This window comes from Chionomys nivalis, chromosome 19 (assembly GCF_950005125.1).
Source record: "Chionomys nivalis chromosome 19, mChiNiv1.1, whole genome shotgun sequence".
In the NCBI taxonomy this organism is placed as follows: Eukaryota; Metazoa; Chordata; class Mammalia; order Rodentia; family Cricetidae; genus Chionomys; species Chionomys nivalis.
This window is the reverse complement of record NC_080104.1, coordinates 22,331,310-22,344,975: the sequence shown is the minus strand read 5'-3', so window position 1 is coordinate 22,344,975 and position 13,666 is coordinate 22,331,310. Positions and strand designations below refer to the sequence as shown.

General features: G+C 39.2%; 1 protein-coding gene across 1 annotated transcript in view; it reads left to right on the top strand.

Annotated features, from left to right (window-relative positions):
* Nucleotides 1–13,222, top strand: part of Col19a1 (collagen type XIX alpha 1 chain) — a 311,078-nt gene extending 297,856 nt beyond the window's left edge. The window contains exons 49-51 of the mRNA XM_057751349.1: nt 1,148–1,276; nt 5,843–5,920; nt 6,084–13,222. Coding sequence (XP_057607332.1) covers nt 1,148–1,276; nt 5,843–5,920; nt 6,084–6,211 — 335 coding nt within the window. The 3' untranslated portion in view covers nt 6,212–13,222. The remainder of the gene's footprint in view (nt 1–1,147; nt 1,277–5,842; nt 5,921–6,083) is intronic.
* The last annotated feature ends 444 nt before the right edge of the window (nt 13,223–13,666 follow it).

The following is a 13,666-nucleotide window of genomic DNA, read 5'->3' as shown; positions in this document are numbered from 1 at the left end:
CAGAGGTTCTAAATTCAACTCCCAGCAACTAACTACATGGTGGCTCACAACCGTCTATAATGAGATCTGGTGCCCTCTTCTGTCATGCAGGCAGAACTCTGTGACCATAATAAATAAATCTTTAAAAAATAAAATAAAATAAAGAATGCTTAGTTAACTTAGTTAATAACGTACCTTGTTCAGAGCTGATTTTAAATGGAAAATTCTTATTTATATTTTCATACAGTCTTTGAACTTCTTTTTTATGGTTCCTTCAAGTTTCATTCGCACACTTGGTTCTTCTTGTGTGTGTGGGGGGGGGATGTCATATGTCTGTGTGCAGGGCAGGAAGCGATTGGCTGGGATATGCCCCCATGTGATCAAGTGCCTGCACACAGGCCACAGACGATGTCAAATGTCCTCCTCTACCACCCTCCATCTTACTCCCTGGGACATGGTCTTTCACTGAACCTACGCTTTGCATTCTTGGCTAGGCAGATCGCTACAAGTCCAAGTGATCTCCTGTCTCTGACCTCTGAGCACTCAGGTTACAGATGCACACAAGCCTTCACAGCTTTTACAGGAGGGCCGAGGATCTGAACTGGAGTCCACACGTTTGTGCGGCAATCCCCGTTACCCACCAAGTCATCTCCCTAACCCCATCCAACATCCTAACTTTCAGCTTTGTATACTCACTTTCATCTCAAAGTCCCATGACATTAATAACTGTCTAAGACTTAGCACTTACACCACACTGCACCTACTATAAAGGTGCTTTCGTGAGCTGACGGTGAGTCCCTGAGAGGGTGTGTTCGGTTAATGTTCTCTGTCATCACTGGACATTTTCTCTGGAACCCGTATACACATTGTTGTGCTCCAGGCTCTGTTAAATGAATAAGTGGCAATGCCTTTGATGTGCCCTTTGGGAAAGCATCTTGTATTAGGAAGGACTTAATTCACAAAGATGTATCCCTCAGTGCCTAACAAAAACAACTTCATGCAATTGATTCTTTGTTTTATAAAAACACAGCCGTCAGACCAGTTGGTATATAATATGTGCTTAAATCAGTAACTGAATTTTTTTCAACTTCTTATAAAAGTATTTGGAAATCATTTGACATAAAAACACTTCCATTTTGTGACGTATCTTTTTCTTTCACGAATACAGAGAGGATGGCTGTGTTTCTGTCCCAAATTAAGCTGCCAGCAGCAATGCTGTCTGCTCAAGCTCATGGGAGGCCTGGCCCACCGGGGAAGGATGGGTTACCTGGACCCCCGGGAGACCCCGGACCCCAAGGTAAGGTGCAAGTATAATATTGTATTTGCCAGGTTTTTAATCCTCAATATTTAAAACATGCTAATTGCAATTAAAACAGATGTGTGATATGGGTGTAATGACATGTTTTGAACTATTTTGTTAATATTTTATTTTCTAGTGATAAATCTTATTACTACTGCAAATTTAAAACTGATATGCCTGTTACTACTCTAAGTTCACCTTCATGATATCCAGTGTAACAATAACATCAGTGCTCTCTGCTGCTCTATTGTTATGTAGGATCCTGGTAGAGTTGTTTCTGTCTCCATCTCACTGCCAGGCAAAGCTTCTCTTAAGATAGTCTTAAAGAAACTGAAGAAAGAGTCAAGAGATTCTGCTACAATAGTCATTTGGGGCTAACACCTAATTTGGGGGGGGGGCATTTAGAGTGATTGTGTAGTAGAGTTTTGTAGATGGTAACTTTTAAAGTATAGACATAATCTTCTTTTAACTTATATTCATTTCTGAGAATTCCATAAATGTATGCAGGGAAATATAATGATTTATATTCCCCATTCCCCATCCAAGTTTCCCATGCCCCCTCAATAGGCCCTCCCGAAGTTCCTCTCTGTCTTTTAATGACTCACTAAGTCCAGTTAGGGATCCCCATATGTGCACAGGTGTAGAGACATCCCCGAGGCCATGTGAGACCTATCAGTGGTCACATCATCCATTAGGGATGAGTCCTCTCTGTGCTTGGGAGGCAGAGACAGGCAAATCTCTGTGAGTTTAAGGCCAGCCTGGTCTACAGAGCAAGTTCCGGGATAGGTTCCAAAGCTACACGGAGAAAGCCTATCTCAAGAAACAAAACAAAACAAACACACAAAAAAGAATAAGTTCCCCTTCCCCAGCCACTGTCAATAGTTCCCTAGTAAGGGGCAGGGCCTGGAGGTCGTCTACTCCCATCTATGTCAGAACTTTTAGATAGCTTAATCTTGGGCAGGTCTTGGGCAGGTAATGATAACTTATGAACTTTAAAGTGCTGTAGGAACCCTTCAGCCAATGACCTTTGAGATGCTACACCACTTTGGGTGTGGTCTTGGGTACTATAAAAACAAATGTAAAAACATGTGTACTCTCTCAACGCTGGGTTCGTTTCCTGTTCCCCATTCGTTCAGATGATTGTCTACCCCAAATTAAAAAAAAAAAAAACCTTTATTATACTCCTTTCTGAGCTAGTGTGGGACTACTTTATTGAAATTGTCTACATCTGGCGCCCAACATGGGTTTATTGAAATCCTCTACCTTACAGGATATTTTGTATGACTTCTAAAGTCTCTAAAGACAAACTTAAGTTGGCAAAAAAATAAATAAATAAGGAAGTGTCCCACTGATGACAACTTGAAAAGACAAATGCTCTCAAATTTTTCTTGATTCAGTTATTCTGACACAGCTATTCTGTAAAAATGTGGTTAGCAATCTGCAAACTGACTAGATAGGTCTGCATTCAGACGATTCATGAATTCTGACAGAGAAATGCCTAATTTAGTATGTCTGAACCATGATAAACAAGATTAGAGAAATTGTAGCCCTAGGCACCTCTGCTACCACCAAAGTTATTCCTAAGCATTCTGGGAAGTTTACCTTGCTGGAGTTGAATTACATTCTACTCTGGAATCCATTTTAATTACCCACCTTTCTGAATCCTGTACACAACAGGGACAGAACAGCAGACACTAGTAAAATCATTTTCAAAATTAGCCACAGGGCCCCACTTCAGGAAGAAGATTGACCCTGGTTTTCAGATTCTGGCTGAACCCTAGAATGGATCCCACTCAGCCACAATTCTCTGCTAGCCTGTGGAGGAAATGGGAGGCCTTCATAACTTACCCATAGATACTTCAGCTTGGGTTCTTCAGCTTGCTAGAGGCAGTTGTATCTGGGCATTTGGAGGCAGTCAGTGTGGAGATGGGGGAGCAGTAGAAACAAGAGGCACTTTCAGCTACTGAAGGCGTAGCAAGGAAGGATGTTGCTAGTGTGAGTGGTGAGCCTGCCATGGTTGGAGCCCCAAAGGAAAAGCCAGTTAGTCTAAAGACAAGGCAGCAGAGAAAGACCTGGAATGATGAGCTAACAGGTGTTGTAATAGGAGAGTGGACTGCTTTTCATCCCACCCAGCCACCCAACTTGCTTTACCGGAAATAATTACATGGAAACTGTATTCATTTAAACACTGCCTCGCCCATTAGTTCTAGCCTCTTATTGGCTAACTTTCACATCTTGACTCAACCCATTTCTAATAATCTGTATGTCACCACAAGGTCACCGGCATGAGTCTAGCCAGCATCAGTCTCTGGAACGGTAATCATGGCATCTGCCTGACTCTGCTTCTTTCTCCCAGCATTCTGTTTGGTCTACTCCACCTATCTAAATCCTGCCCTATCAAAAAGCCAAGGCATTTTCTTTATTTAACCAATGAAAGTAACACATAGACAGAAGATCCACCTACATCAAACTGGTCAGAAGATGAGAACCATTTGGACCATGATGTCAGGAGGCTGACTGTGGGATGCTTACGTGGACTGATGATTGAAGACTGATTGGAACTTTTGCACAGGTGTAGATTTGTGATCAGGGGTTGAATATCCGGTCCTAGTCTCTGGAAGGTTCTGTCACGGGCAACTCTATGTCACAAATGTCGGGGGGGGGGGACAGTTGAAAACAAGACTCATATTCGCTACACAGGCAACTAATCAAAAGAAGAGGAGCCACCCCTTTGCAAGAGATTTTTGTGGCTTTAGCCTGCAGCTGTGTGAACATCACAGACTATGACTTCTAATAGAGATCTGAGTGCAATTCTTGAGTTTGAAGGAATCCCCCCACATGATTTCCAGTTTTCTTTAAGGCAAGATCTACTAAAATGAACACAACTTCTGTCCCACCAGAGTTTCTGACAACAAACACACTTAGAACTTGTTGCCTCGGCTTGTTTCCCCCATGGGGCTTCTGACAGTGAATATCGCTGTTTATTGACACTTCAACTCTTTGTAATATTAAATTTGCCAGAAATACAGCAGAAAAATAAAGTTTGCAGAGAGAGAGACAGAGAGAGGTTGATTTGGTGTTCTTTTAAAAGAACTTTGCATGTAGAGTTAGCAGAAGATAACAAGGAGGAAGATGGGGGAGGAAGAGGCAAAGAATCTGGTCTACCTATCCACTGCCATCAATTTTAAGAGGACAATACTGGGGGTCATTGCTCTTCTTTTTGAACTTTTAAACTTTAGGTAACATCAGCTTCTAAGTCAAAGCAAACCTTTGTTTTTAATGCAGTGGCCCATAGAATGGTTGACTAGGATAGTTATGACTGAACAAAACAATTAGCAATGGTGTCCTTTGGAAATAAGAGGACAAGACTGTCAAAATGGCTGAAGGGTTCAACAGTTGGTTAGTGAACCAGAACCAGGGAAGCTGAGCACTCGTGTGTGTGTGTGTGTGTGTGTGTGTGTGTGTGTGTGTGTGTCTGTCTGTCTGTCTGTCTGTCTGTCCATATGAAAGCAACACCCTCAGAATCCAGGCTATTTTCTGAGCTCATGCTGTGTACACTGCTGCTTCTCTCATCATATATTAATCTTCCATTTCACATTTATCATATAGTAAACATAAATACCAAGTTGGGTACAATAAAACATGGAGGGTCTTACAGATACACAGATAATATATAAAGTACCAACAAACCATGCTCTTAATAATAAGAATTTTGGCACTATAGATAATCCTTAAATATGTTGTTCATATCTCCTCTTATATGTTTATGATAGGTGTGTGAGCTCTCTTCAACAGAAATTTTGATGGAGTCTGCATATAGGAAATAGGAAAGAAATATACAGAAATAAATTCTATTTCATATGAGAACAAGACAGCATAAGAATAAAGGCTTTATGAAATGAAATAATCAATTAATTAAATGAAATAAAAGGAACAAACAACTCACAATTTCAAGATTGGCAAAATAGAAATTTGAGTCAAATCAGTTAAGATAACAACACAAATATGCTTTACTGTAACAGTTCATAAATGTAAAGGACTAGAAATTTTATCTGCCACAATGTGAAAGATTGAGAAGTCTCCAAAGTACTTACAATGCATTTTTAAAGATTTATTATTATTATTTTGTTTTGGTTTTTTTTGTTGTTGTTGTTGCTTTTGTTTTTTGAAACAGAGTTTCTCTGTGCAACAGCCTTGACTGTCTTGGAAGTAGCTTTGAAGATTAGGCTGCCCTTGAACTCACAGAGATTCACCTGCCTCTGCCTCCCAAGTGCTGAGATTAAAGGCGTGCGCCACCACTGCAGGGCCCATTTTTATTGTTTTTATAAGTAAGCCTCACTATCAAAAGCTTGGTTTGCTTTAACTTTACATATTAGCTGCATAGTTATCAGATCCTCCGTGCTTTACTGTACTCATTCGTGTCTCATGGATGATTATGTGAAATGAATATAAATGCATAATGGGTGAAGAAACAACCCGCCTCAGAACACAGGACTTCCATGAGCTTGCCAGTGTTGAATACTTATGTTTTCATATCTCTCTTCATATTAATCTCTCGCGCAGGCTACCGAGGACAGAAGGGGGAAAGAGGAGAACCTGGGATTGGGCTGCCAGGGAGTCCAGGCCTTCCTGGATCTTCAGGTAATAGATATATTATCTTTATGCTTGCATGTCTCTAAAAGATGAGCCTCTTCCCCTCTGTGGGCCTTACCTGTTCAGCTGAATGGCCAATGGCAGCGGGAGAGAGGGAGACAGGCAGGATCGCATGTCAGCTGCATTCTCACGGTGTATTTTATTTCATCAGCAGCAGGTTTGCCAGGTTCACCAGGGGCCCCAGGGCCTCAAGGACCCCCAGGCCCCAGTGGAAGGTGTAATCCGGAAGACTGCCTCTATCCTATGACTTCTGCCCAGCAGAAGGCAGGTGGAAAATGAACGCTACAGAGGAAGACTCGTTCCTGGTGAGATGGCCGTGCCATTAGAGCTATTGATCTATGCTTTACAGCCACGTGCTCTCGAGGCCTATGATTTCTGGACTGTTTTTCTTTGCTTTTTTTTTTTTTCTCTGATGTGGCACAAATATCTGAAGCCACCATCTGAATCATATCCTGACAGTAATTGGAAATCAGTATTTTCAGATGTTTCCCAACTTCGTTCTGTGTGTTTTGCTTTACCGTGGCCATGAGTTCTACTCAGTTTCATATGAAAATGCAAGCGAGCCTGTCACGGGTTCTTCAGAAGAAATCTGAGGAGGTGATATGGGCCACAGACGACATACGGTTTGTGAACTCATCAACATGCTTAGACTTTGATTTCTGAACTTGAATTTTTGAAATTTATATTGATATTTGCTTCACATTTAAATTTACAATTGTTGCTTGAAAGTCATCTTTCTGCTCTTTTGAGATTGAGACAGCATAATACTGCTGTTGATTGTTCTATGACTGATTTTTATGAGAAGTCTTACACCATTCTACATTCATTCTATTTATACAGAAAAATAGGCAATAAGAGATCCACTTTTAAGTTATTTTTCAAAGGACAAACTGTGGGAGACTCTTTATCAGGGAGCCCCCAAACTCAGCATAGCCAACCATCGAAATGACTCTGCGTCTTCCTTGCTGTGAGCTCAATTTGAAGTACTCCTCATGACACTGAACATATGCTACAGGAGAAAGAAGGAACCAAACTAATCCTATGCTCACTTCAATGAGTCTCCAGTGATGGAGAAAGTGGTTTTTCCCTAAGAGGTGTTTGGTGGTGAAGTCAAAGTAGCAAGTACCAAGTCTTTGGATTTTGACAAACTTTAGTAGTCTGGCAAGACATTTGTTCTCCTTCACTCATTATTCTTCTGACTTTGTGATCCCCAGACCCACCATCAGGGCAAAGCACAGGACTTGTAGTGATGGAAAACAGAAGAGTCCTCACCTTGCAAAGTGAAGGTGAAGCGCCAGCCAATGAATAGGTGGAGCACACGCCGTCCTAAGAATCATGGATGTCTTTTTAGAAAGAGTCCAGTTCTGCAAAGAAAAGATGGAGATTCTGCGTGAAAGGCACTCCATGCCTACAGTGTTCTGGGTTTGGAGATTTTGCTCAGTTGTAGAGCACTTTCCTGGTTCCATCCTCAGCTCTGGGGTAGAAAATAAATAAACAAAATATACTCTAAAAGGAAGCAAAACTCCAGTGGGGTTAGCTGTATTATCCAATGGTATTTTATACTCCCTACCTATTCATTGTTTGGAGCAACTTTTTGTTGCTTTTATAGAATATTTAGCACAAGGATGGACGTTGCTGGGATCTAATTCATTGGATTTCCCCAGAAGCTGAGTGCACACCACCAGAGCCCTCCGGTCACAGAGACTAATTCACACCTCAAGGAGCAGAACATATTCCACAGGATAGGACGGTGTTTTCTACCTACAGGCAATGAATTTAGAAAAGCAAGCCCCCGAGAGTGGGGAAAGCTGTGAAGGGTTTTCCCGGGAAGCATGCCTGACGTAAGGCAGAGTTTGTTCAAAGGCACCCATGATTTGAACCGGCTTTCCTTACAAATAGATGAGCTGCTGGCCAGGTACTGTCAACATAGTTGTGCATAAATATAGCTTTTTAGGTATTTAATATTGAGTTTTCACTGTGTATTTCCATCCAAGTTTATTTATTTTCCAAGTCTACTTTATTTATTTCCAATGTTTTAAAACATCTTGTTGCTTATTCCTTTATTTTCTTTCTTATGCAATACCTGCAATGGTGCTGTGTTTTAAACTCATGCAATTGGAAGATGCAGACATTTATATATGTATCTTCATAATCAAACGATAGTCTACCCCACCCCATGTACATAAAGTGAAAAGATGGTGCTATGTGTATATTTTGAGCTTTCAATTTGTTAAATTTTCTGAAAACTTACAAAATACCTGGCACATATTAATTTACTTGAATTTGCTGTAAAGCTAAGACTTTTATATGTTTTCGAAGATTATTTTTCATATTAATTGGCAGGTTATTTATCCTTTTGCCTTTTGGTTTATTCAAAAATATTTATTTCATAATTTTAATATTTTCATGAACATTTGACTGGTGATAATGCATTTGGGTTTTTTTATTGATCAGTTCATATGTAGAAAAAGGTTTCTTGTTTTGTAAATTATATTCAGTTGCATTCACTTCAGTTCCACAGAACAGAAACCTTTCTTATACGTGGTATAGCTATTATTCTTCCTTTCTCTAATTTCTGTGACTGTGTGACTGGCTTATTTCTGTCTCAAGGATTTAGATTGATTCATGTGACTTGAGGAGGGGATAAAATGTTACATGATACATATTGAGAGTGACCTGTCACCGAGATGCAAGTTCATTTTTAAAACTGGGGCATGTGACTAAGTCTGATATAACCAGAGAGAGGGGCCTGAGATTATATAGCACAAACCCTCACTCATCTTGGAAAGTTGTTTTCCTTTTTCTGCCTCAGCTCTATTCATAACAAAGGGCTACAAGGAACACTTAGTCTAACAAGCATAACAATGAGATTGGCAGGTGCTCAACCCTTTGGTAAAATAAACATGATAATTTGGTCCCCCAAGTAGAATAGGAAATGTCCCTCTAAATAACCATTTGTTTCATTAAAAAAAAATAATTAAAAAAGCTGTTTACTTCAGGTGTTGTCTTTAGCAAGAGGAAGAATTATTAGTTTTCTCTCATTCATACTACACATGTGTTTAAATACAAAATAACTATAGGCCATGATGACAATATTACAACTTTTTTTTCTCATAAACAAGGATTTTAGGACTCTTTTTAAACATTATCCCAGTTCAGGTAGCAATTTTAGCTACATATCTTCCTATGTAGAGATGATCTATTCCCAGTTCATTTTGCTGGCTTTTAGAGTCAAAAGAAAAGAGAGAAGAATGACCTTTCCACATGAAAGCATTGACCATTACTTACAACCACAACAGAAGCAATCTGGCTTGAGATTTTCAACGTCTAACCTTGATCAGAGCTATTTAAAGACTTTGACCTCTTGTGCTTTTTTTTGTCTTTCACGATATAGTTGAAGATTGAAATTTTGCCTACTACAAAGCTTAAGGAATTATATCACAATATACTGCCTATATAAATTACCATTTGATTCTGAGTTTATAAGCAATTTCTATGACTATGTCCTAGACATGGTTCAGCTCTTCAGCATTTCTGAGAAACTTATTACATACCTCCTTTGTCCACAAGATGGTATTGGTGGCAGTTTGTTCAGAACTGAAGTCTAAACCCTAGAAAAGTTTGGTGAACAACTAAGTCAGACATTGGCCTTTGCACTTTTGTTTTGTAAATATTCTTTGTTATTCATTTAATTAATTTGCGTTTTTCAGAATTTTCAGTAGCTTTGTGAGGCAGGCACAATAGCTTTTGGTTTGTTGGTTGTCTCATTTGTATTTATTTATTATATGTATACCTATATGCAACATGTGAATTTGCTATAAGGCTGTCTTATGCCACTTATGCATTTCCATGACTAATGTGCACACGCTAAGTATTCATCCCGCCTTGCAGACAGGGTAGGTGTCCCTCTGACAAATGAAACACATTTAGCTTAGCACAAGGAGCTATTTACACATTATACAATGTCTAAACTCCTTATTGCTCAAGATAAATTTTGCAATTAAATTTGGACAATGTCTATTTTTCTAGAAATATGTCACCCTTTACAAAAATAAGTAAGAAAACTGATTTTCAAAATGCCATCCTTTTTATTTTAAATGCCATCCTTTTTCTAGTGTTGGTAGCACTAGCCCAAGACTGAGAATTGGGCACAGTGATGTTGAGGTGATTTGAATGACCCAGGGAAAAGCTGAACCGATTTGACACTTGCCCTTGTCCTTAACTTACTTTCTACGCTTGTCTAGACGTATCTACCATGCCAAGACATACGGTGTTTTCTCTCCTGTTCAGAGTGGGGCATACTCTCCCTTTGTATTCCTCTCATCTCTATGAGGGGAATCCCAGGAGAGTTTAATTATTGCCCTTGATGGTAATGTTGTAGCCCATTGACTTGTATTTCTTCATCATCAGTGTGTAAAGTGGCGTTTGTTAGATTAAATATATCCAATGAGTGGGAGTTCCAGGACACAGAAAAAGAGGTTATTTCTATTTTTATTTACTAGTGTAGCTGGAGCTACCACAGCAACATGTCACTGAACCAAGTCATGACTTTGTTCATCAGTTTGGTTTGATTGAATGCAGCTCCAAGCCAGACCCAGAGAACACTGATTCAGGCAAGCAAACCAGCAAGAAAATAATTATCCAAAAGACAAGAGGACACTTAGTCTAGCAAGAAACAGCTATAAAGAAAAAAATTTCAAGTTTGATTTCAGTAGTGATGTATGGTTTGACTCAAGATGTCAGCTGGTTGCTTCACGGACTCGCCCAAAGTGAACGCTGGAAATGAGAGCATCACTAAACTCCGGACTAACTGCTCAGCTCGTGACATGAGTCTGGGCGTTGTTTGACCATAACAAGCTGACAGGCATCAACATTCAATTTTACAACTTTTTATTTTGCTTTGGTTCTTAAGATGTATTTAGAGGATAAATACTTGTAGTGAATTTGAATTCAGATTGTGTTATGGACTATTTTATAACTATTTATTTTTAAAATAACATTTGGGATGTATTTTTCTTCATTTTGTTTGTTTGCTATCTTACCTCACCAGCTATTTAAGGTTGAGTTTTATTACACTCACTTCAAGTGGAATGCTCCTCACTTTATGATAAATCCCAGTGAATATACGCTTGTAGGCCTTGGTTCCTCTTGCTTTATTAATGCGTCAGGAATGCCTCGCCTCTCTCAGCAATAAAGGAATCCACTCTAAATCAGGGACCTCTAAGGTGCAATTCTTAACACTGTGTCTACACTTTCGTCCTTCTGCGTGGCTGAAGCTCCACCCTAGTTCTGTTCTGTTAGTTCTTAGCCACGCTGAGGCTTCACAGTCACCCTCACGCCAAGAGCAAGCCCACAGCATCCGTGGAGCCCGGGACTGCTCTACTGGAGGCTCAGTGTCTACCACACTGGCCTCACAGTTTGAATTTGTGACCTTCCTCCCTGGCAAACTATGCAAAGCCCAGTGTATTGATTTCAGATGAGAATTATAAACAGAAACAGAAGTAAGAGTGAGTCCAAAATGATGTTCTCTTCTAATAGAAGTTAAAATCAAGTTAGACTTCTTGCTAGAAAGAACTCTTAGAAAGCTAAGACGAGTCGTGACTAACGTCCCTCCTATAATAAGTTTCTTAGCATGGCAATACATATTTAAATATATAGTATGTTTTCTATCAGAAATTAATTAAATCAAAATATGCCAGTGGCTTTATATGTCTATATGGACTAGCTAATGACTTAAACAATTCTTAACTATCCTTGCCTTCATATTCCCTTACAATAAATTAAGTGGGTGCTCTCTAAAAAGTATTGTTGTCTTCTCAGATGCAACTGTGAACTTGGAGACCAAATAAAAACACATCAAAATAAACTTGAAAAAGGAGACATAAATCCCAAAACGTTCCTTGGAGTCCAATTTCCTCCATTGTTTCTCTTCAGTTACAAATGTAGAATGAACAGCAGCACACAAAAGCATGGGAAACAGAAAGTTAGTGTAAATTGACAGTTTTTAAGACACAAATATTTATCAGACAGCTCCCTCTTGCCAATAACCAGATCTATCAAGCATGCTACAGGTCTTTGGATAACCTTCTCAATGCCATTTGAACGTGTGTATTGCATATACAATATTATAAATGGCCAACTTGTATTTAATATTTACTGAGCCATTGGTACTTAATGTTCAACATCAGAAGTTCATAAAAACAACTTAAGTACACAACTGGACAGTTTTTTACTACACAAAAATCATAACCTATAAGGCCTAAGCACAAATATTGTCTTAGAGTTTTAGACTATTTATGGCCATTTTCCATTTGTAACAAAAGAAATAGCTCACTAACGTCTCATTTTTAGTGCCATTTATATACCCCCTTCCCTAGGGTTACCAGCATGCTTAACGGCAATTCTCTTGCTATTTGGGATTGTGTTATGGGAGACTTTTCACCAATATTGGTTAACTTCAAACCTGGAGCTTTTATACCTCAGAAACAATATACCTCCAAAATGAAATAATTGAAGCAGGGATTTAAATTAAGCACATTTGGGGTCAGATCTGATAATGTTTAAGGGTAGCAATATTGGTTTAACCTGCTTGAAATATAAAATATTCTACATGGGTCACCAAACTGTATGATATGACCACTCATTCATACTCTTCCGGCAAACAGAAGACAATTATCCAAAATCATCAACAAATATATGTGCTCAGACTAGAAAATTATTTTCATACTTATTAACCAGCCTGTTGGCTATTAGGATTACGTATCAAATCATCCGGCGTGACTAGAAAGAAACCAGAAATCATTTGCTCTTGACTAATATGCTGGTTTCTCAGCAACTTCAGCTGTCTACACATTCCCCTCTTGACAGGGTCTCTGATCAGCACTTCCCAATCTCTAAAGCACACCAGGGAAGATGTGGACATCTCTATTTTGCTAGGGATGCATAGTAGGCCTGCCTGGGTTTAGCAGCCATCTTTCACGGAGAGCATTCACTAGAAACATTTTTTTGCAAGTTTTTCATCAAATATTAGTGCTTCCCATAAACTGTTTCATTTAACTGAGATTTACAGTGGGTTGGTTGTTCCTTCCATTTGGGAGGTGCTAGTTTTGCATAAGCTGTCTGTAAGTGGCTGTCCCAACATTACTGTGTCTGTGGGTCTTGTTGTCCTGCCTCAATATGCATCAAGTTTGTGTAACAGTTGGGTGAACTGATATTTGAAATTTTATTTTTTTATTTCTTATGAATACGATGTCATAGGACTGAGGAACATGTTTAATTACTTAATTTTTCTTTCCCTGTATTTGGTTATTGTCACCCTAATTAAAGATAAAAGCACTTTGATGAAAAAAATTGTTTCTTTGCACGTTTTATTTTGTGTCATAGAAAATATATACCATTTTTATATAATATGTCATAGAGAACTGTCACAGATGCCCCCATTCTCAAAGCTATCTTCCAAACAGGGGGAAGGGCAGTCTAAATAAATGGTGCTGACACTTAGCCAAGCTGGAACCTTTCTCTTTAGAACAGTTCAAGATAAAAGCGCTGAACTACATGCTAAAAATGGGAGGCAGAGGCAGGCGGATCTTTGTGAGTTCGAGACCAGCCTGGTCTACAAGGGCGAGTTCCAGGATAGGCTCCAAAGCCATAGAGAAACCCTGTCTTGAAAAATCAGAAAAAAAAATGTAAAGAAATTCCATGATACAGATTTCATGTTTGATTTAAGCAAACAAC